The sequence below is a fragment of the Bos grunniens genome, chromosome 7, assembly GCF_055505025.1.
Source record: "Bos grunniens cultivar Pamir isolate PY7600 chromosome 7, Bosgru_T2T1.0, whole genome shotgun sequence".
Taxonomy (NCBI): Eukaryota; Metazoa; Chordata; class Mammalia; order Artiodactyla; family Bovidae; genus Bos; species Bos grunniens.
Window position 1 is genome coordinate 34,357,222 of NC_141171.1, and position 24,513 is coordinate 34,381,734.

A 24,513-nucleotide genomic window follows, 5' to 3' on the forward strand; every position below is an offset into this window, starting at 1 on the left:
AACAATCCAATCCAAAAATAGAGAGAAGGCCTAGACATCTCTCCAAAGAAGAAATATAAACAGTCAATAAGCACATGAAATGATGCTCAACATCACTAATTACTAGAGAAATGAAAATCAAAATGGCAATGAGGTATCACTTCACACCAGTCAGCATGGTCAACATCAAAAAGTCTACAAATAATAAATTCTGGAGAGGGTGTGGAGAAAAGAGAACTCTCATCAACTATTGGAAGGTAAATTGGTGCAGCCACTATGGAAAACAGTATGGAGGTTCCTTTAAAAACTAAAAATAGAGTTGCCATATGATTGATAGGAAAGATGAAAACTGTAATTGGAAAAGACACATACACCCCAACATTCATCGCAGCACTATTTACAATAGCCAAGACAAGGCAGCAACCTAAATGACGATCAATAGATAAATGGATAAAGAAGCTGTGGAGCACACACACACAATGGGATACTACACAGTCATAGAAAAGAATGAAATATTGTCATTTGCAACAACATGGATGGACTCAGAGATTATCATACTAAGTGAAGTAAGACAGAGAAAGACAAACATTATATAATACCATTTACATGTAGAATCTAAAAAATACTACAAATCAGCTTATTTATAAAATAGAAATAGACTCACAGACACTTAAAATAAACTTATGGTTACCAAAGGAAGAAGGGGAGGGAGAGAGAAATTAGGAGTATGGGATTAACAGACACACACTAATATATACAGAATAGACAAACAACAAGGATTTACCATATAGCATAGGGATGGGGTTCCCAAGTGGTTCAGTGGTAAAGAATCCACCTGCCAATGCAGGAGATGCAGGTTTGATCCCTGGATAAGGAAGATCTCCTGGAGGAGGAAATAGCAATCCACACCAGTATTCTTATCTGCAAAATCCCATGGAAAGAAGAGCCTGGTGGGCTTGGTCCATGGGGTCAGAGTCAGACACAACTGAGCAACTGAGCACACACACAGGGAACTATAATCAATATCTTGTAAAAATCTATAAAGAAAAAGAATCTGAAGTTGTACACCTAAAACTAACTCAATGTTGTAAATCAGTTCAGTTCAGTCGCTCAGTTGTGTCCAACTCTTTGTGACCCCATGGACTGCAGCATGCCAGGCCTCCCTGTCCATCACCAACTCCCAGAGTTTACCCAAACTCATTTCCATTGAGTCGGTGATGCCATCCAACCATCTCATCCTCTGTTGTCCCCTTCTCCTCCTGCCCCCAATCTTTCCCAGAATCAGGGTCTTCTCAAATGACTCAGCTCTTTCCATCAGGTGGCCAAAGTATTGGAGTTTCAGCTTCAACATCAGTCCTTCCAATGAATACCCAGGACTGGTCTTTAGGATGGACTGGTTGGATCTCCTTGCTGTCCAGGGACTCTCAAGAGTCTTCTCCAACACCACAGTTCAAAAGCGTCAATTATTCGGCACTCAGCTTTCTTTATAGTCCAACTCTCACATCCATACATGACTACTGGAAATACCATAGCCTTGACTAGTCAGACCTTTGTTGGCAAAGTAATGTCTCTGCTTTTTAATATGCTGTCTAGATTGGTGATAACTTTCGTTCCAAGGAGAAAGCATCTTTTTTTCATGGCTGCAGTCACCATCTGCAGTGATTATGGAGCCCAAAAAAATAAAGTCAGCCACTGTTTCCACTGTTTTCCCATCTATTTGCCATGAAGTGATGGGACCGGATGCCATGATCTTAGTTTTCTGAATGTTGAGCTTTAAGTCAACTTTTTCACTCTCCTCTTTCACTTTCATCAAGAGGCTCTTTAATTCTTTTTCACTTTCTGCCATAAGGGTGGTGTCATCTGCATATTTGAGGTTATTGATATTTCTCCCAGCAATGTTGATTCCAGCTTGTGCTTTCTCCAGCCCAGCATTTCTCATGATGTACTCTGCCTATAAATTAAATAAGCAGGATGATAATATACAGCCTTGACATACTCCTTTTCCTATTTGGAACCAGTCTGTTGTTCCATGTCCAGTTCTAACTGTTGCTTCCTGACTTGCAGACAAATTTCTCAAGAGGCAGGTCAGGTGGTCTGGTATTTCCATCTCTTTCAGAATTTTCCACAGTTTATTGTAATCCATGCAGTCAAAGGCTTTGGCATAGTCAATAAAGCAGAAATAGATGTTTTTCTGGAACTTTCTTGCTTTTTCGATGATCCAATGGATGTTGGCAATTTGATCTCTGGTTCCTCCGACTTTTCTAAAACCACCTTGAACATTTGTAAGTTCATGGTTCACATACTGTTGAAGCCTGGCTTGGAGAATTTTGAGCATTACTTTACTAGCGTGTGAGATGAGTGCAATTGTGCAGTAGTGTGAGCATTCTTTGGCATTGCCTTTCTTTGGGATTGGAATAAAAACTGACCATTTCCAGTCCTGTAGCCACTGCTGAATTTTCCAAATTTGCTGACATATTGAGTGCAGCACTTACACAGCATCATCTTTCAGCATTTGAAATAGCTCAACTGGAATTCCATCACTCCACTAGTTTTGTTCGTAGTGATGCTTCCTAAGGCCCACTTAACTTCACATTCCAGGATGTCTGGCTCGAGGTCAGTGATCACACCATCGTGACTATCTGGGTCATGAAGATCTTTTTTGTACAGTTCTGTGTATTCTTGCCACCTCTTCTTAATATCTTCTGCTTCTGTTAGGTCCATACCATTTCTGTCCTTTATTGATCCTATCTTTGCATGAAATGGTCTCTTGGCATCTTTAATTTTCTTCAGGAGATCTCTAGTCTTCCCATTCTATTGTTTTTCTCTATTTCTTTGCATTGATCACGAGGAAGGCTTTCTTACCTCTCCTTGCTATTTTTGGTACTCTGCATTTAAATGGGTATATCTTTCCTCTTCTCCTTTGCTTTTCACTTTTCTTCTCATAGCAATTTGTAAGGCCTCCTCAGATAACCATTTTGCTTTTTTGCATTTCTTTTTCTTGGGGATGGTCTTGATCCCTGTCTCCTGTACAATGTCATGAACCTCTGTCCATAGTTCATCAGGCACTCTCTCTATCAGATTTAGTCCCTTAAATCTATTTCTCACTTCCACTGTATAATCATAAGGGATTTGATTTAGGTCATACCTGAATGGTCTAGTGGTTTTCCCCACTTTCTTCAATTTAAGTCTGAATTTGGCAATAAGGAGCTCATGATCTGAGCCACAGTCAGCTCTTGGTCTTGTTTTTGCTGACTATATAGAGCTTCTCCATCTTTGGCTGCAAAGAATATAATCAATCTGATTTCAGCGTTGGCCATCTGGTGATGTCCATGTGTAGAGTCTTCTCTGGTGTTGGTGGAAGAGGGTGTTTGCTATGATCAGTGTGTTCTCTTGGCAAAACTCTATTAGCCTTTGTCCTGCTTCATTCTGTACTCCAAGACCAAATTTGCCTGTTATTCCAGGTGTTTCTTGATTTCCTACTTTTGCATTCCAGTCCCCTATAATGAAAAGGACCTCTTTTTTGGGTGTTAGTTCTGAAAGGTTTTTAGGTATTCACAGAAACGTTGGACTTTAGCTTCTTCAGCATTACTGGTCAGGGCATAGACTTGGATTCCCATGATATTGAATGGTTTGCTTTGGAAATGAACAGAGATCATTCTTCGTTTTTGAGATTGCATCCAAGTACTGCATTTTGGACTCTTTTGTTGACTATGATGGCTACTCCATTTCTTCTAAGGGATTCCTGCCCACAGTGGTAAATATAATGGTCATCTGAGTTAAATTCACCCATTCCAGTCCATTTTAGTTCGCTGATTCCTAGAATATCTATGTTCACTCTTGCTATCTCCTGTTTGACCACTTCCAATTTGCCTTGATTCATGGACCTAACATTCCAGGTTCCTATGCAATCTTGCTGTTTATAGTATCAGACCTTGCTTCTAACACCAGTCACATCCACAACTGGGTGTTGTTTTTGCTTTGGCTCCATCCCTTCATTCTTTCTGGAGTTATTTCTCCACTGATCTCCAGTAGCATATTGGGCACCTACAGACCTGGGGAATTCATCTTTCACTGTCCTATCTTTTTGCCTTTTCATACTGTTCATGGGGTTCTCAAGGCAAGAATCCTGAAGTGGTTTGCAATTCCCTTCTCCAGTGAACCACATTTTGTCAGGACTCTCCACCATGACGTGTCCATCTTGGGTGGCCCTATATGGCATGGCTTAGTTTCATTTAGTTAGACAAGGCTGTGATCCATGTAATCAGATTGGCTAGTTTTCTGTGACTGCCCTCTGATGCCCTCTCTCAGAGCCTACCGTCTTACTGTTTTGTAAGTAGTTGATACTGTAAATCAACTACTGCTAAATTTTAAAGAAAATCTGGAAACACACAAAGACCTTTATCTTGCCTTAAAATGGAACTCTATTATAGCAAAGTATGTAAATGAGTACAATACGAAAATTCATGTTAAAATTGGGGTATCAGTAAATCAGAGAAGAGAAAATAATAAAATGTAAAAGACATCAAAGTAGCCTCTATTCATTTAATTTTCCTTACAACTTATAAATGCTATCACAATTCTAAAGAGATTGGACTTGGGTGAAAACTTTTTATTATGAAGACATTGGTCTAAGGACAGAAGGATAATCATGTGCCAGCTTACAATTTCTTGTAAAAATAATAACATGAAAAATTAGTAGAAAATAAAAATCTGAAAGTTATCTGGGTTCTGAAAATGTTAAGCAGTTCTCCTTGTACCTTAATTTTGATCATTTTTGCTGGGTTATTTCTGCATATTTAGGCAAAGAGAGTATTTAATTTTTCTGTTTTAATTAATAACGTAGTACATCCTTCAGAGCTTGGCATAGTCTTTAAGAATCATCTGGAGCTTCTGGCTCAGCAAGATATTCCCTCTGGCCTTCAGTCTGCCACTAAAGACGGCCTGGAAAGGAGAAAGGGAAAGAGTACCAACCTTTGTTACATCACAGTTTCTATCTTTTTAAAAAGGATCATTGTTAAGACTGAATACAATTGAGTTAATAACTCCGGCCAACAAAGTCAACTTTTATCTAGCAATAACAATTTAATGATTATAGATAACACCCAATTTTTAGATATCTAATAAAAAATAACGATGCCTTGTACATTTTAGAAAACCATAGAATGGAAAGATCTGGTGCTTCTGCTTCAACCTATGCTACTGGGTTTAATCTATGTTCTTAAATGTGAATTGGAGACCATACGCATAAAAGGCTTTACTGTATTACTAACAATAAAAGCATTCAATTCAGAACTTTTAAAAATATATTTAAAATATTTATTATATCTTCATGAAACAGAAGGCCATATAGTGGCAAAATAAGATAGTCTAACAAAGTGGTACATAGATCCTAGGCTGTAGCATCAGAAGGCCTGGGTTAAAATCTAGGCTCTGCCACTAAATGGAAGGTGAGCTTGGATAAACAACTTAACCTCTCTGAGCTCTGGCCTCCTTATCTACAAAGAGTATTACAACAGCACCTAAATAGCAGCTTTGTTGTATGAGTTAAATGAAACAGTGTGTAAAGTTCTTTGCTTAGCGCCTGACATGGAAGTAGGTATGAAACTTATTATTACAAGTAAAAGGCCCGTCATGTTAAAACACTAAGAGCTCCAGTTCTTTTCTGACCTGACAAAAGAAATTTATGCAATTTCTCCTGTTCTACTCTGTTCAATTTCTGTTCAATTTCTACTGTTCTCTAACAGTAAAATAAAAATGATAAAACACATATAGCTTATTGAGAAAATAAGATATGGAACATGAAGTGAAAAGAAGTCTCTAGATTTTTAGCTAGATTGAAAAAAATAGTAATATCCATGTATACTTAACATTACAAAGCAGCCCCACAAATAAAATGTCACTTGAGAAGCACAGCCATCAACTTGAACTGGGCATACCAGCAAAAGAGATGCTCAGAAAGCTTAAAAACATGCTCAAGACCATACTGCCAGCAACAAATAGGCCAGGACTTGAATTTGGGTGCTCTCTGCTTAACAGTGTCTCCCGATCATTAACTAGCAGCAACTTAATCTCAGTACCAAATCCTCACCACCTGGAGGAAAAGCAAAAACTATTTAAACTTTTTATCCTAAAATTAATACAGGATAATTTCATTTAATCAGGATCAAGTGCTAAGCTTTGAAACTGGAGACTGGAATTTTAAAACTAAGACTGCTTTCACTGTGCAGCTACAGAAATGATGGTCTGCAACTCCTGCAGAGAGTCACTACTGAGACCTGCTTGCCAGGTGCTACAATCTGAGAGGGACTTAACAACCAATAAGAACACCTGTTTCCTTGAAGTAAGTACACCAATGTTTGGTGGTTGCTATCGAGTAGAAGAACTTTGTACATAAATCTCTGTTTCTATTTAATTCTTTTCTTAGGACAGGTTCCTAGAAGAAGAATGACTGAATCATGGCACTTAGATTTTCTTGACCATACTTCCATTATCATGGTTCTCAAACTTTGTTTCTCAGTGCACTAGGGCACTGCAGTGAATTCAAACACACTTTGGAGTATTTACATTTTTTGAAGGAAATACAGTGACATTGGTCAAAGACAACACAAAAAAAACTACTCTTGTTTAGATCTATTTAATAAACAGAACCATTAGGTATTTCTTTTGGCCTAGAAATGCCATACAAACTTTTATGCTGAACTGTAAGTTGCCATAAAAGAAGTCAGTGAAACTCTCACAGTGTTTTCCAGAAAGACTGTATCAAATTAATATTCCTTCTAGCTACATGTAAATTCTCTTATCCCAACCTTAATAACACTATTTTTCCAATCTTTGAAAATCTGAGGCAAAAATGACATGTTTAATTTGCATGTTTTAGACACTGGGGGAAAATTAGTAATTGTTCTCATGTATGTTAGTCATTTCTCTCTCTCATTAATTATTGGTTCATGTCTTTTGCTCATTTTTTTTACACTGAGGTGTTAGTGTTGCCCATAGTTTTTATAGGTTATTGACACCAGTATACTATGTACCATCATTTTTCCCCCCAGGTTTATGGAAGGTCTTATAGAGGGAGTCTGACAAGCAGAAGTTTTACATTTCTACACAGCCTAAACTACTATTATTGAGCTTATGTTCCTTATTTCTATCCTTGCTTTAATCTATTCAAGTGTTAACTGAGAATCTAAAATACCCTAGACAATATTTTATGCTAGAAAAGAGACATCTCTCCCTGTTCTCAGGGTGCTAACATTACAATAGGGAAGTCAAAAAACAAAATGTGAACAAGTAACTAAAGACTTATAAATGCTATTAAGGAGGTTATGAAAAATTATAACAGGAGGGAACTACTCTGGATAAAACAAAGCTAGCCCTGCAAAAAGATAGAGATTGAAATTCCAGAAAAAGCAAATAAATAGACATTGAAGGAATAAAAATTGATGGGAAGGAACTAAGAGAAAGGCAATATAAACTGATTTAGTATAAGTGATGCGGCAAGCAGCATAGGATGAGGCTCGGAAGACAAGCAAGGGAAGCGTCACAAACAATATGATAACAGGTAGTTTAGATTTTATCTAAGTGCAAAAGAAAATCTTGGAGGTTTTTATCAGGTGGAATAACCGATAATCTGATTTCATTCTTAAGAAATTATTCTGGCTCCCGTGTGAACAGATTGGTGGAAAGGCAAGACTAAGTATAGTAAGATCAGTAAGGAAGCCAGGTGAGAGATGATGGAAACTTGGGTCATGATGATATTCCTAGTGATGAAGAGAAGAAAATGAATACTAAAGATACATTTTTGAGAAATAACAAACAGGATTAAGGATAGTAAGGATACAAAGGTAAAGAAACAAGCCAAGACAATTCTTATATTATTGAGCATACTAATTTCAGGAGACAGATAATTGTGCCATTTCCTGAAAAAAGACCTGGGGGAGAAAATTAAATCACAGGTTCTAAATGGGGCATAATAAAGTGTCCCATTGGAGATGCAAGTAGAGAGCTGGTTATATCACTATGGAACTCAGAGAAGATGACTGAGTGAGACAATTAAATCTGCAAGATGACAACATACAGATGGCTCTAAATACCACAGGATAGATGGACTCATTTAAGAAGAGTATTATTTAGAGAAGAGTCCTGAAATGAGCTCTCAAAAATACCAAAACCCAATGGCTGGGGGTAAAAGAAGACGACACCACAGGAGATTAAGAATAGCCAAAGGTGGAAAAAGCAAAATACGAGAATAAGGTGTCATAAAAGGCAATGGATGAAATTATTTCAAAAAATTGGTGGTTAACTGAGTTAAATGCTACTAAAAGGCTGACAAAGACCTAGACAGAGAAATATTCACTGGATTTAGGAGTTTTATGGTGTCATGTCTTATGTTTAAGTCTTCAAGTCCTTTTGAGTTTATTTTTCACCTTTTTTTTTAAATGTAGCCACTATATAATTTTTGATTTCATATGTGGCTCACATTATTATATGGAGTTTCACCTCTTGGCTCAGACAGTAAAGGAATATGCCTGCAACGCAGGAGACCCAGGTTCAATCCCTGAGTCAGGAAGATCTCCTGAAGAAGGGAATGCCTACCTACTCCAGTATTCTTGCCTGGAGAATCCCATGGTTTCAGTTACATATGTAGCTCACATTGTATGTTTAACATGTGTCTAATATTAAAACCAGGACAGCACTAGTTTAGACAATTCTTTTGTGAAAAGGAAAAAGATTTGATATGGCATGCTGGATGGGGATTGCTTTAAGATCTGTGTTAGCTTGCCTCTGTGCTGTAGGATACTTACATCATGAAATGAGAGAGAATGATGTAGAAAAAAGCGGAAGGAGAGCAACAACGACTTTTAAGTAGATACCTGGATGAGAAATGAAAACGTCTTTGACAGAAAGAGGGAGACTTCCTTCAACGCAATATAAGGAGATCGATGCAGATGCTGATGGGATTCTCTGACGGCTCAGATTGGTGAAGAATCCGCCTGCGATGTGGGAGACCCAGGTTTGATCCCTGGATCGGGAAGATCCTCTGGAGAAGGGATGGCTACCCACTCCAGTATACTTGCCTGGAGAATTCCATGGACAGAAGAGCCTGGCAGGCTATAGTTCATGGGGTCACAAAGAGTCAGATACGACTGAGCAACTAATACACACACATATAGATGCCAATAGAATAGATCTGGTGACAGGAAGGTAAATATTTTCATCTGAGGTCTTTCTTTTTTTCCCCAAAGAAGCATGAAGAAAGGTCAGCAGCTGAAGACAAATATGAAAAACACATCTCAGACAACAGGAATGGAAGCTTAGTGGAAAATCATGGTAAGATTGCTGCTGCTGCTAAGTCGCTTCAGTCGTGTCCAACTCTGTGCGACCCCATAAATAGCAGCCTACCAGGCTCCGCCGTCCCTGGGATTCTCCAGCCAAGGACACTGGATTGGGTTGCCATTTCCTTCTCCAATGCATGAAAGTAAAAAGGGAAAGTGAAGTCGCTCAGTCATGTCTGACTCAACGACCCCATGGACTGCAGCCTACCAGGCTCCTCCATGCATGGGATTTTCCAGGCAAGAGTACTGGAGTGGGGTGCCATTGCCTTCTCCGCTGGTAAGATTGCTAGACAGTGCTTAAAGACTATTTGAGATTTGTAGTCAAAATTTGGGGCTTCCCTGATGGCTCAGTGATAAAGAACCCACTGGCTAATGCAGGAGACTCAGGTCCAATTCCTGGGTCATGAAGATTCCCTTGGAGTAGGAAATGGCAACCCACTCCAGTATTCTTGCCTGGAAAATCCCATGGACAAAGGAACCTGGTGGGTTACAGTCCATGGAGGACCGTAGGAGTCACAAAGGAGTTGGACATGGCTTAGCAAATAAACAACAAAAATCAAAATTTTAAAGGGAATTCAACTTGTCTAGTTGTACGGTTTTGCTCCTAACTTCTTCATCAATTCTGGTACAGATAGAAAGATGGCAGAGAGTAGAGTTAAAATAGGGTGGAATTTTCCACGCAAGTAAGATGAGAGATATTTTCAAGGGAGATATTATGATGGACCACAAAATCTAAGCTGAACAAGAAGAGACGAAAAGACAGAAGGGCGTTGACGGACAGAAAGTGGTGGTGTCAACAAACTGGAGGCCTCTGAAGTACAACAGCAGTAGTAAGACTCAAAAAACAAAAAACAAGCAAGGGATGGTATTGGAAAATGGTGATGTTTTGAAACAGATATTGGAATTTGTACGTTTTATGCTTCCAATAAAGACAAAAGCTGACACAGAATGGACTGAAAGATAATTTGAAACAGTATCAATAAACTAAGAGTCATCTGGTTAGAGAAGTCATTTTTATGAATGCTGAAGGAAGCCACCAAGGTTGACAAGAGTTGGTGCAGAGAGAGACTGTAGACTAGGATATAAGGTGTTTGACGGCTGAAGAACAGGGGTGACGGCACCAAGGTGGGGCAGAACACAGTTGAGCCAAATGAGTTCAGAAAACCTCTAGTATTAATTAGAACGTCTATAAAGACTAGGTCTTTGAGAATAATAAGTAGCTAGGTTTTTATCAAGTTTTGCCTCTGCTTTAATTTTTTCACATTTAATTCCATCCTGTCTGATATTGACAGAATGGTGCACAGAATGACATGAAGCATTGTCGTTTACTATCCAACTTCCCAGTATCACTCACCCCCAAACACCTGATGTTCCTAATGATTATATAAATGTTACATAAAGGGCTTCCCTGATGGCTCAGATGGTAAAGTGTCTGCCCACAATGCGGGAGACCTGGGTTCGATTCCTGGGTCAGGAAGATCTCTTGGAGAAGGAAATGGCAATACAACTTGATAAAAACATAGCTGCTTATTATTCTCAAAAACCTAGGCTTTATAGACGTTCTAATTAATACTAGAGATTTTCTGAACTCAATGATTATATAAATGTTACATAAAGGTTTCCCTAAATCCTACATTTAATCCTTTAAAGGCATCTCAAGTATATCTTACAAAAGAACTCTTAATTACTCACTCAGCAGCCATAATGACCTTTAAAAATCAGATGTCAATCCAGAGCTCAACAGCTTCCTATCACATAAAAAATCTAAACTCCTCACCAACATCTACAAGGTCTAGTATGATTAACCCATGCCTACTTCTCCCTCTTCCCCTCTTGTCTCTCTCCCCACTGCTCATTTTGTGGGCCTCCTCACAGTTATTATATCCAATAAACAGAGCCACTGGTGCCTCCAGCCTTTGCACTGGTTGTTTCTTTAGCTTTATGGTTCATTCCCTCCTCCTCGCTTTGTTCAGGTCTCTATCGAGTCTTTTTGGACAACCCTATCTAAACAGTGCCTCCATCCTGTCACACTCGAATCCAGGGGTTGGCAAACTACAGCCCAAAGGCCAAAACCAGTCTGTTGCCTGTTTTCGTTCATAAACAAATTTGATTGGAACTCAGCCCCATCCATTGGTATATATATATTATCCATGGCTACTTTAACTCTATAAATGGCAGAACCAAGTAGGTTCAACAGAGACCATCTGACCTGCAAAGCTTAGAATATTTACAATGGGACCCTTTACAGAAAAAGTTTGCCAACCACTACTGTCACCTGTAACTCTGACTTATTTTTCTCCATATTTGAAATTATATTTCCTTTCCATTTCCCTCTAGAACGAAGCTCTGCCCAGAAGGGGCACTGTCTTGTTTGGCCACATCAAGCACCCAAATAAAAGGAGGTACTAAATACATTCCTGGGAAAGAATTAACTGGGAGCTCACTCAGTACCTGGCATTACAGTAAGCTCTTCATGCATATTAGCGGATTTACTTATCATCCATTTAGTTATTTTGGATTATCATTATTCATTTTACAATGAGAAAATTAAGGTTTAGAGAGCAGATGTAAGAGCTAAGATTGAAACTCAGGTTTATTGATGCCAAAAGAATGTATTTTTAACCACGATACAACTTTATAATTCTTTTTAAATTAGTCTATCCAGGGAAATTGAACATTTTATCCTTTATTCAAATTGTTCTATAACTTGTAAAGTTGTATTGTTTTCTGCAAATAAGCACTGTGCTTTTCTTGTTTTGACAGTCATTGGTACTTGGAAGTTTGGCAGATATTATAAACAAATTTTTAAAAGTATATCTTCTAGTTGGTGTTGTGGCTATGTGAAAGCTATTTTTAAATAATTACTGTACATTCAACCATTTGAACTCCTCTGATCTAAGAATAATCTGATCTTCTTGGGATTTCTAGCTACATAATCATGATTCAAAAATTTAAAAATTTCCTCCTCCCTTCTAGTTGCTATATCAGTTACTTTAATTTTGTGTGTCTGTGGATTACCCAGAGGTTTCAGAACAATATTAACTTATAATGGTTAGTGAAGGTACTCTTGTTTTAATCATGATTTTCTACTGAAATGTCTCTAAATGTTTTATTCTCAAGAAGATACTGGCTATTATGTTCCTTCTTTCTATTTCCAGTTTACCGTGATGATTAAGACAAGTTCTTAATCTTATATATCAGGGAAGAATGTATAATTTTATGAATATCATATGGTTTTTCACCTCTGAACTAATGACAATAAATTAAAAGGTCTAGATATGAGTTTTATATTGTTTATCTGCTGAAGAAGAGTTTCACTCAAAACTTTATTTTTAACAAGTTATTGGCTGAAAAACTCCATTAGAAAAATACATGATCTGTCAACTTGAATACTGCTATCAACTCTGTCTTTCTTCAGAGCTGTAAGAAATCTGTCTTATAAATTAGAATTTTGGAGTCAGCCAAAAACTGCAACTGTCAAGTAGGAAGCAATAATGACAAATAAATAAACATTTTAAGAACTTTACCTTCTGAGGATCAAGCTTGCCCAAGACTACTTCCATGAAATCTTCATCTGAAAGTGTGATGGTTACATCAGCAGAGCCTTTTGCAGGGCCTTGATACACTTTTCCAGAACCAGTTTTCAGGTCAATAGCTGGGAAAAATAGGAAGAAACCAATATCAATATTTTTATCTTTACAACATAAGAATAAAATGAACCATATAAATGCAGACATTTTTAATAGTTTCAGAGTTACTGTGGTGTTTATTCTACATTATATATTACATATCACTTAGAAAAAAAATTTTAAATCCTTTATTTTTTGAGATGTTCTTTTTATAAAGAATATGGTTTTCAAAAGAATCAAATCAATAATGGTTTTTCTTCATTGAAGAAGTTTACACAATAGAGAGATTTGAAAAGTGAATCAATGTAGAATAATATAATGAAGTTAAGAGGTTGGAAGTTATATGGTTAAGGTCTTTAGATTCAAATAAAGATTCTACAGTCAACAAAGGAAGAAAGTGAATTTTAAAACAATTGCATATTGGTTGGGGTAGGGGAAGGGAATGCACACTCATCACTTTTCAATAACTTGGATTCATTAAAGGTTCTGCCATATGAATTAAATGATAGTAAAATTAAAATTTTTAAAGTATTTCAATTAGTCATTTACTTATAAAATGCTTATTGCCCTAACTGTTGTGAATAAAGGTTAAAATTAAAATCTTTTCCCTTAACTGTTTTGGACAGCAGGATTAAGTGTCCCAGAAACAGGCTGGGTAACTGGAAAAGCTATTAAAAGTTTACCTCCTTCATTGCTCTCTATATAGTACAGAGCTTTAAGTTAAAGTTACATTTTAGAAAGTTTTCATTGTCATACATGTGACCGAGACCACTCATCCAGAAAGGCCAATTCCACTCATCCTGCTTTAGCCTCTTCAATGTGCTTTCTCTTCTATTGCAAAGAAGCTATGATCACATCACTCTCCCTAAGAGTGTGTAGGGAACTCCCAACTTAGGATCAAGAAGAGACACACACATGTAAGAAAAATTATATAGACTGGTTAGCCAAGTTCTGCTGCAAAGACAGAATTAAATCACTCCCACTGTCCATAGAAGAGAATTTTGCCAACTAAACTAAACTAAAAAAAGAAAATAACATGACTACTGACGGTTACCTTGGGGAGGAGAAAGAGTCTAAGAAGGGGAACTTTTTGCTTTGTTTCATTCACTCACTTAATTGTTTAGTTTCTTCTATGGTTCTCAGACAATATGCAAAATACTAGGACTAAGACGTGAAGAACAAAGGCTCTGTTCTTCCTGGCACATACATATTACAAACATGTTTTTCTGTATTATTTGTGTAGTTAAAAACAAAAGTAGAATAAGAGAAGGAGGAAGGCAGGCAAGGAAGGAGCAGGGAGAGAATAATGGGAGGGGGTCAGAGGGTAGAAAGGAAAGACTAAAGAAAAGCAAACCTCTGACATTCAACAGATACTGTTTTAATTCTTCACAAGTGAGTCTAAGGCCCACTGTGTGCACTAGTCTTGCTCAGGAATAAAACTGGACTGATACAATCTTAATACTTCAGTGTGGAGTAAGTCTCTTAGCTGATGAAAGCCCTTCTAATGAAGTGCTATCTACATGCCCTCTCACTCACTCGGTTTTACTTGCTGCTTCACAGCCAGATTCTTATAAAGCAATAGAACTTTTTTCTGTGGAAAGCTAATAACTAGTGCTGATAAGCAAAAAGAGGGCTAAAAAGGGGAAAGTTCCTAGCAAGAAGACTAGCATCTGTCAGACCACCTCAGCCCAGCAAGGCAGAGAGCACAGTGTCCTCGCTCAGGCAGCCTTCCAGCTCCTATGTGACCAAGCATGACAGGCCTCAGAGGACGTGACCAAGCATGACAGGCCTCAGAGGGGCCTAACCTTGAAAGACACAACGAAGATGCCTCCTACTCTGCAGCCCAAACCAAGCCTGATGCCAGAACTCTCTTCATTCTCTTTAGACTCACGCTAACTTGGTTGTTAAAAATCCCGACACAGACACACCTCTGCCCAGAGATTCACTGTTGGTGTTGTCTGGATGGCAAGATACAGGAAGGAGCAGGGAAGATGGGCACAGTCCAGGATCTCGAGGTTGGAATGCATCCTTCAGGCCACTGAGCGCAACCCCTTGGCTCCTAGACTTGCTCAAGGGTAGTCACTCTGTGTAAACCCAGTTCCACAGGTGAACAAAGTAGCTGAGCCTGTTCTCTCTAAACAGGTTTGCGTCTGCCATAATATGAACAAGGCTGGGACAAGTCAAATGTTTAGAAAAACAGTTTAAAAACAGCTTGCAAAAAAAAAAATTAGGTATTCCCTAAGTCAAGATATTTAGTCACCTATTTTATATCTTTAAGCACCAAGATGCAAAAAAGAGATGCCAACGTGGAATCACCTTCTAAAAAACATCATAAGCCAAAAATCTTAGGTACTTTCTACTGCTGCCAGCTCTGATTTAGCTCAGTGACACAGACTGTGAGAAAACAATTAGAATTGAAAAAAGATACACACAGCTTAGAATCAAATCAAAGACAGACAGATAACCAAAGAGAATAATGAACACATTCAGAGAAAGCTTCAAGATCCAATTTGATTGTTAGCTTTGATAAATTAGGACCTGAAGAAGATACAGTAAAACAAACAAAAGCCACGGGCATCAATTATAAGTAAGTATTAATGGGATTCAAATATTCCCATTTTGGGGTGGGAAATATAAGAAAAAACCCTTTGCCTAGGTTAATAAAAGGCAATTACTAAATGTAAGCACATTTGCTAATACTGTCTACAAGGCAAGTGACACCAAGATAAAGTGAAAATATTAGTTGGTATTGACACTATATTTAAGAAAATTATCCTATTTGTCAGAATGAATTGCTTGTATATTTTATAAATCTCTACACAGTTCTATTCTGCCAACTGTGAGACACACAATTCCAGCAACTTTTCTCACTCATCTCATTCCTTTCCATGACCAGTATCTTCAAAAATTCTGTGCTTTATATTTATAACTCAACTTGTAATACAGTTTCATCTATAGGGAAAAGATAGAATTCCGTCATAGATAGATAGAAGGAAGGACAGAACGAAGAAAGAAAGGCAAGTGCTGATACCTACATTTCCCTGTTAATCGATAAAGATTTTTAGAAAAAAAATAGACAGTGAAATTTGGGGAACGAAATACATATTACATGTTTGGCTTCCTTTATCCCCTTCTAAATTAACTTCCTATAAGCACAAATGTCTTCCAGAAGGACAAACACCAAAAATGTTAACTGTGAGTAGTGGGATTATACATCAGTATTTCCCACTTTATACTTATATATACCAAAATTTATATAATGAAAATACAGTCCCTAAAAGGAATAGCAATTGTCATATTAAAAAGAAACTTGTATGAAACCAAAATCAATTGAACAAAACTTCAAAATGTTTTCTAGGAATATATAATAGAAGATGGTCTCAAAAAGTTTCAGTTGATTTAGAGATACATCTTTAATTTTTTGGTTTTAACATTTACAGTGATCTTTAGTTGTAATAAGGAATAAAACAGTCTGATTTACAGGGTACTTAAACAGGCACTCTAAAACAGTAATCTTAGAATAAAAACAATAAAAATCTACAAAATAGTAGTTTCTACTGTGCAAGTAAAATCCTAAAGATTTTTTCCTTAAAAAAAAAGTCTGTATAGACACATTATCTGCATTATATGTAGTGTACAAATAATGAATGAAGATGATTCATACCATCAGCTGTGGGACTTGCAGAAGCACAGCCTACAATCCTTACTTTCAGGTATCACCATAGTATACTACTATGAGTATAGTATTATACTCATAGTAGTATACTATGAGAAGGATTACAGCCAGGCTTGAGATGGGCCTGAAAGTATATGGTCCTAGAGTATAAATAAGCCAGTCACAGGCCACTTTATGGAGCCCCTCAGCATTCCAGGGGCTCCTTAGCCCATCTGAACTACATGAGATCTCACTGTAATAGTTCACAATTATGAAGGAAGGGGACAATCCTTGAGCTAAAAACTATTCTGAATGCTCCCCATACCACATTAGTAGATAGATGCTTGACCACAAATAAAAGGATCCTGTCTCTTGGGACTTCAAGACCAAAAAACATGAAAATCCAAAAATTTTCAGTGAACTTTCACTGGGATACCGTATTTCTCCAGCATCTCTAGAGATTAGAATATTCTATAAAATAAACATATAGTTAGAATATAAAGAAAGAATGCTCTACAGATCAAAGTAAGGCTAGAATACTCTATAATATAAAGGTAAAGAAACGATGGTGAAGTTCATTAATAGCATGTTTCATGATTCAAAATATGAATGGCTGTCAGCTATGGAATGAATGTTAGTATCCTTCCAAAATTCATATGTTGAAGCCCTAATCTCCAAACAATGATGGTGTTTAGAAACAGAGCTCTTTGGAGGTGATTAGGTTTAGATGAGGTCATGAGAGAACAGCCTCCATAATGGGATTAGTGTCTCTCTCTAAGAAGAGACACGAGAGAGATGATCTTTCTCTCTGCCTTGTGGAGAAACAGTAGGAAGGAAGCCATCTGCAAACCAGGAGGAGGGGTCTCACCAGAACCCAACCCTGCTAGATCCCTCACACTGGACCTTCCAGCCTCCTCACTACGAGAAAATAAGTTTCTGCTCTTTAACCTACCCAGTCGACAGTATATTTGTTACAGCATCCTGAACTAAGATACTCTGATTGTTAGAAGCAATGGCTTCCCAGTCTGTATGATTGATGATGAGAAAGAGAATGGATGTATACTCACTTCACTGTCCTTTCACCTATAGAGAAACACAGTAAAATCTGAAAAAGTTACGCATTTTTCTGTCACGACATACAGACACTGGATACTTAAAAACGTGTTAACAGATCTGGCTGACTAGCAAAGTGAGTCCACAAAAGTATTAGTGCTTTTATTATGTGGACATAAAAAAAGAGAAAATTTTCTAATCTAGAAAAAAATTTTACTCATCTTTAGTAATTTCATCTTACCTTCCCCAACTTTAAGAATTAAATTAAAATTGGACCCTGCAGTCTCCTAATAGGCCACAGAACAGAAAAGTTTGTGCCCTGATTAAGAATGTAGTTACACAACAGATACAAAAGATATGGTAAAAAAAATTTCTTCTCCCTTTCTCTTTTTATCACCTGATTTTTCTTTCTTCATAAAACGGTAGTAAGGTTCTTTTGGAGCTCCATGTAAGTGAATGGAAGCATGACTGCTTTCTCTCTGTAGCTACTTGGCTTATATTGGATACCTTGCCAGGTTGCTAATGGCACTCTGATAGATAACTTTCTTAGATTAAATAAAATTAGTACCTTTGATTGCCAGTTTTATACACTGAGAAAATAATTATGATTTTATACTGATAATTAAGGTGGTAATCCAAAATGCTAATTCTGGGGGGAGGAAGAAAAATGATTTTAAAGCTGTTAAAATATAATGATAATTACTCAAGACTTAAAAATATTTCATTTAACTTGATGTACTTTCTTTATGTTTAAAAGGAATCTGAAGATTAAAGAAGCATACAGCTAAGGCAACTGTTTAAAGTACTAATTTCAGGTGTTACAATGAAATCTTCAAAACAGATTATTTTCATTTTAATTAATTCTTTTCATCTCTAAAAAACATACATGTCTGAGGGCCATAAAACCCATGGGACGTGAAAGTCGCTCAGTCATGTCTGACTGTTTGCAACCCCATGGAATTCTCCAGGACAGAATACTGGAGTGGGTAGCCTTTCCCTTTTCCAGGGGATCTTCCCAACCCAGGGATCAAACCCAGGTTTCCTGCATTGCAGGCAGATTCTTTACCAGCTAAGCTACAAGGGAAGCCCATGAAACCCGTTATTTCCCATTAAAAAAAAACCTTACTGAAGAAGGTAAGATTTACCTACCTTCAAAGAGACAGGCTTTAGTTATAACAAGGATACTTTATTCCTATTGACTAAGAGTTATCTTAGAATATTATAAGGACAGGACTTACTCCACTTGGCTGCAGTATTTTCACCTTTAGTGATATGCCACTCAAACACAGCATGGACTTTCTTCACCACCTCTTGCCCAATACCCTGAAGGCGGCGACCTATTTCTTCAAACACAAGGGTACTCTGAAGCCCCGCACCCTAGCAAAAACAGAAAAGATAATCGTTTCATTTTAAAAGATATGTAAAAATGACTCAAGGGGAAAAACTATCACAAAATCAATGTGCAATAAGGTAATTTTTTTAAAAAAACCTGCACATAAATAAGGCAAACTAGTTTTTGTTACCCTAGTCTTCTTTCGTACCTTTCTATTTATTTATGTTATCCAGAACCTCAATCCCCTTAATAAAAGAATTTTACTTTTATCAGAATTCGTAAATAATATTTTACAAGTAGACTAGGAACTAACTTAACAACTTATATCCTAATAGACTTCAGCAGGAAGATACTGGACAAATTAATCGACTTCTGTGATCTCATTTCTTCATTTGTAAAATGAGACTAAATTACATGAAACTTGAATTTCTTTCTAGCTCTAAAATTTCTTATGTTTTTGATCTTAGATTCTTTTTAAAGAAATTTTAATTTGCATTCAGTTATGTGATAATATGACTAATGAAACACAAATATCATGGATTTGAAAACTTCAACATTACAAAGTTAATATTCTGGAGACAGAATATAAATATTTTTATTAATTCAGCATGTTAATAGACAGTAATACAAATGTTTTAATAAATAATATATATGCTACTGCTTTTATATATGCACTGAACGCTTTATACACATTTTTAAATCAAGAAAAAGGTACAAGATATTTAACTTTTTAACCTTTCTCCAAAATACTATTTACTTAAGATTTCTTATTAAACAAGTGATTTATTTACTCTCAAACTAGAAAATCAATTATATTCTCTTAAAAGATACCCTAGTATCAACACAAAAAAAGTTTTTTAGAAATTGTCATTTTCAAAATATTCCTTTTCTTCCAAGCAGTTTTGAATTAACGGTCTCTAGTTCAAGAATTAAGAATCTTTCATAGCTCTGAATTTTCTAAAGTAGACTGAACACTCTTAAAGTAATCTCAACTGAAATTCATAAATCAGGCTATAACTTGGATGCTGTGCTGTGCTCAGTCCTGTCAGACTCTTTGTGACCCCATGGACTTTAGCCCTCCAGACTCCTCTGTCCATGAGGATTCTCTAGGCAAGAATACTGGAGTGGGTTGCCATGCCCTCCTCCAATGGATCTTCCCAACCCAAGGGGTCGAACCCAGCTGTCCTGCACTGGAGGCGGATTCTTTCTGTCTGAGCCACCAGGGAAGCCCAAGAATACTGGAGTGGGTAGCCTATCCCTTCTCCAGGGCATCTTCCTACCCTGGAATCAAACCAGGGCCTCCTGCATTGCAGGCGGATTCTTTACCAGCTGAGCTACCAGAGAAGGCCATGACTTGGATATTAGTGGTTATAACCTACCTCAGATGGTGTCTTAGCTGAAATAGCAGACGCTGGCACAAGATCCACATATGCATTTGAAATGACGATGCCTCCAGTTTCTTGGACCTTATAAAGGGTTTGGGGATTGGGGGGGGGGGGTAAAAACAGCTCACTCTGATGAGGCCAATGAAAATGAAATTTTATTGTGAAATGCTATAAAGTCTTTTAAAAGAAATTTACATTTTTCTTCATATGAAAGAGAAAATTATCCAAATTAAATAGTTCATAAATTAAATGTCAACAGGAATAAACATGAAAGCTCACTGACTTATTAAAACTGTAATTAACCCTAACCATAGAATCTACTGAAGCCTTTCTCAAAAATACTTACGACCAGGTCCCATCTCCAAAGATTCCAATTTAAATGGTCTGAGGTAGAGTCTGAGCATTGGTATTTGGAGGATTTATTTTGCAATATAAGTATGTCTAGTGGGGAGCCAGGATGAGAATTGCTTAATTCTTATAAATAGTAAAAGGCATGGCACATAATCCACATGAGGCAGGGTACTCAAAGTGTATTTGTTTGGTTAATATACAACAAAACTGGGTAGAAACAGACCTTCTATTTAGAAACTATACACAGTACAAAGTAAACACTTGAATAGCCTTTTTTCAGAATATTCATTAAAAGAACTCAAATTCTAATTCCTAATATGGCACCTAAAATTATTCCAATAGTATTCTTTTATAAAATTATGGTACTGCTACGAATGTATAGGATAATGTCTAAAACTTAAGGTAGCACTTATTAAAACTGATTTTTAACAATCAGAAAGATCATTCTCCCCTATTTTCCATTATATTTCAGAAAAATAGATCTTTCAAACAATTTCTTCATTTTATTTCAAATTATATATAGTGGAAAGCATGAAAGGAAACAATTTATGGAAAAAATGCACTTTAGAAAATTACTCTATTGTAACTAAGGAAGGGAAAGGATTCCCACAAATAGCTAATAGAAAAAGAATACCTCTAATCACTGGGGGAAAAAATAGCAAATATACTGAATAGATAAGAAGATGTGCTTAGAATTTATTAAAATGATAAGAATGTGTTATATTTAGACATTAAACTATTACTCAACTCTTTAAGTTTTTATCTATATAAATTATTTCTATATTGTTCATCATGAGAAAATAGAGCCCATAATTGTTTTCATGGTCCTTAATTCTTTTAGGGTTCATAATTTTATTCAAAAAATAAACTTACATGAAATAGTTAGAAAATAAGAGGGTTCTGGAATATGTGGTACAAACATTTATTCCAAGAGGATTTCAGAGGAAAGCCAGGATGTGTGTTTGTATGAATGGGGGAAAGGGGAGTGGTAAGGGAATGCCTCTGAGGACAAGGCAGAGCTTCAACTGATGCTGAAAAGACAAAGGAAATTTGAAAAGTGAAATAAACAGTGTGCATAAGTGAATCAGGAAAATGACACTGAGAGCAGCAGGAAGTAATAAGCAGTAAGGCAGCCATACAAAGAACAGTTCTGGAAAGGTATTTATGTATAAAAGAAATCATGGTACAGTTTTAAAGAAAAAATTGTGAGGACCTAGGAACTGAGTGCTGAGCCAGGCAGACCAAGGTGTATATCCCAGCTCTACCACTTTCTATGTGACCATGAGCAAATTATTTAAAAGATCTGAACCTATATTTTTTCCAAATTAAAGGTAGAGTCGTTATGCATAGTAGAGATAATGGGATAGGTACTCACAGGTACTCAGTAACTATAAGCTGCTATTACTGTTCGTGGTGTTATTTAAATTGCTCAACACAAGACATTTATGTAGTACAAATGATCAGACCAAAAGGTATCAGCCTGGTCAACAATGTTAACAAAAATTATCTGTAAACAACTTACAAAAGGAGGACTGTATGTTCTGTTAGTATTTTACTGGAGCACTGCTAACAGCCTCACCCCTAAAAGCACTTAACTCTATAGGGAGATATACTTTAATTTGTCTTGTTACTTACTATTGATTAAGCTCAGATTCTGTGACATAAGATGTTAATTTGTGGGTTTTTGTGTGATCAAGATGCATATGATTTCTGTCTTGTAGAAAATATAACCATAAAGGATATGGTTTTATTCTTCTATAGAACAATTAACTTGTTTTATCTCTTAACTCAGTAAAGTTATTTTAGAATGCCTTCCCCATTGGACTACATAAACCCTGTTGTTACTACTTCTCCTTTGAACCAGATTTATCATCTTTCTAACACCCTCATTAAGGAATTAAAGTTTCATCACATTTTTATTTTATATCTGTCTATGAATCATGCCTTCAAGTTTCTGAAGATTATATTCTGACAACTTGAATGATAAGTTGAGCCAAAAAGATATGGTTGGTTGGATTTTCAGAAATGTTATGTTAACAGGCACCAATTTAGTTGAGAATAAAACAGAAAATAAAAAACAAGGTACAGAGTCATCTTATTTTCAATTGAAAATTACCACTGATTTTTTTTAATTCCTAAGTTTTACTTCATATCCATAGTTATTAACCAAAAGAATGCTAGGATAGAACATAATTACAGGATATGGAAAAGCAGGTTAACGAAACAATGTACCTCTAACCACCTCACTCATACCTTGGTTTGGAAATGGATTCTATTTCCTTCCTTCCACATCTCAGTCTGCAGAGTCTGTCCGGGGTATACTGGTTTTGCAAAACGAACCTTTAAAAGAAAATGTGTTTAAGGGTTAAAAATGTTTTAATATAAAGTTTTTCCATTTGGGGAGGGGGGTAGTTTCGGATGGAGGTTGGAGAGCATAAAAGGAAGAAATAGGTTTGACTATACTTAAATTCACAAAAACAGTAATATGATAAAATTAGAAAAGAAAGATTATAGTTAGTATAAGTTAATTGTCTAAGTATAGAATCAATAAACAGTTCACTCTTGACAAATCAAGACATAGAAGAATAACCATATTAAGCAAAGTTATACAGGCAACCATTAGTACAACTAAAAAGAAGCAATTAAAAGTGGTACAAGTTAAGTCTGGGGAATAAGATCTGGGGTTGGCATATAGGAAAGAATAATTCTACTTTTTATTTCATAATTTTCTGTATGATTTTATTTGTTCTGTGTACATATTATTGGACAATAATAAAAACTTTATAATCATCACTATAAAATAGTTTTAATAATGAGAATAATCAGTGTTATCAAAGACAAAACATCAGAAAATAAATTTCCACTGCTGCATGGAGCACAAACTGATAAAGCTTTTTGGAGTTATTTGACACTGTCTTAATGATTTTTTTTTAAGTGTATGTCTTGATTTATGCAAAGATACTGTGCAGAGACAGTTTTCTTTGTAATTTATAATGGATGAAAACTTGAAGCTAATATACTGATATAATTATAGTTTATGTTTATTAACGTTCAAATGCAGCCAGTTAACATTTTTAATTAATTAAGGTAAATTATAAAATATTAAACAAAATAATAATAATTTTTTAAAGGTATACCACAAGTTTTTGTTAAGGCATATATATTGACATATGTATGCTCCTAACTACTTGATCTCCTCTCGGCCGCCCCCCCTGACCTGAGAAGCAGGGTAGCTTCTCTCGGCCGTTTCTGTGCTGTCGCAGTCTGGTACTCTCAGTCGCTGCCCCTGACCTCAGATGTGGGGTAACTCCTCTTGGCTGCTGCCCTTCGGGCGTGGGGTCCTCTAGGCTTCTGCCCCTGAGCTCCGACATGGGGTGGCTCCTCTTGGCCACGCTTAGCGTGCGGGTTGCAGCCGCCTGATCTTATTCACCTGCGTCTGAGGTCAGGGGTGGAGGGCGGGAGGAGCTACCGGACACCACCATGCCCGAGGCCAGGGGCCGCGGCCGGGAGTCAGTAACCCCACGTCCAAGGAGCCGTGGCTGCGCAGGCGCGGGAAGGCCTAGAGGAGCTATCCCACGTTGAAGGTCAGGAAGGGCAGCGGTGAGGAGATACCCCTCGTCCAAGATAAGGAGCAATGGCTGCGCTTTGCTGGAGCAGCCGTGAAGAGAACCCCACGCCCAAGGTAAGAGAAACCCAAGTAAGATGGTAGGTGTTGCAAGAGGGCATCAGAGGGCAAACACACTGAAACCATACTCACAGAAAACTAGTCAATCTAATCACACTAGGACCACAGCCT

General features: G+C 36.9%; 1 protein-coding gene across 2 annotated transcripts in view; it reads right to left on the minus strand.

Annotated features, from left to right (window-relative positions):
* Window positions 1-24,513, minus strand: part of HSD17B4 (hydroxysteroid 17-beta dehydrogenase 4) — a 133,768-nt gene that overhangs the window by 29,883 nt on the left and 79,372 nt on the right. The window contains exons 20-24 of one of the 2 annotated variants that reach the window (XM_086410730.1): window positions 22,971-23,057; window positions 20,361-20,447; window positions 18,887-19,025; window positions 12,839-12,966; window positions 4,508-4,920 (exon numbers count right to left, since the gene is read on the minus strand). In XM_086410730.1, coding sequence (XP_086266856.1) covers window positions 4,831-4,920; window positions 12,839-12,966; window positions 18,887-19,025; window positions 20,361-20,447; window positions 22,971-23,057 — 531 coding nt within the window. In that variant the 3' untranslated portion in view covers window positions 4,508-4,830. Of the gene's footprint in view, window positions 1-4,507; window positions 4,921-12,838; window positions 12,967-18,886; window positions 19,026-20,360; window positions 20,448-22,970; window positions 23,058-24,513 lie in introns of those variants that run through there. The other variant, XM_086410731.1, reaches the window with a different exon arrangement.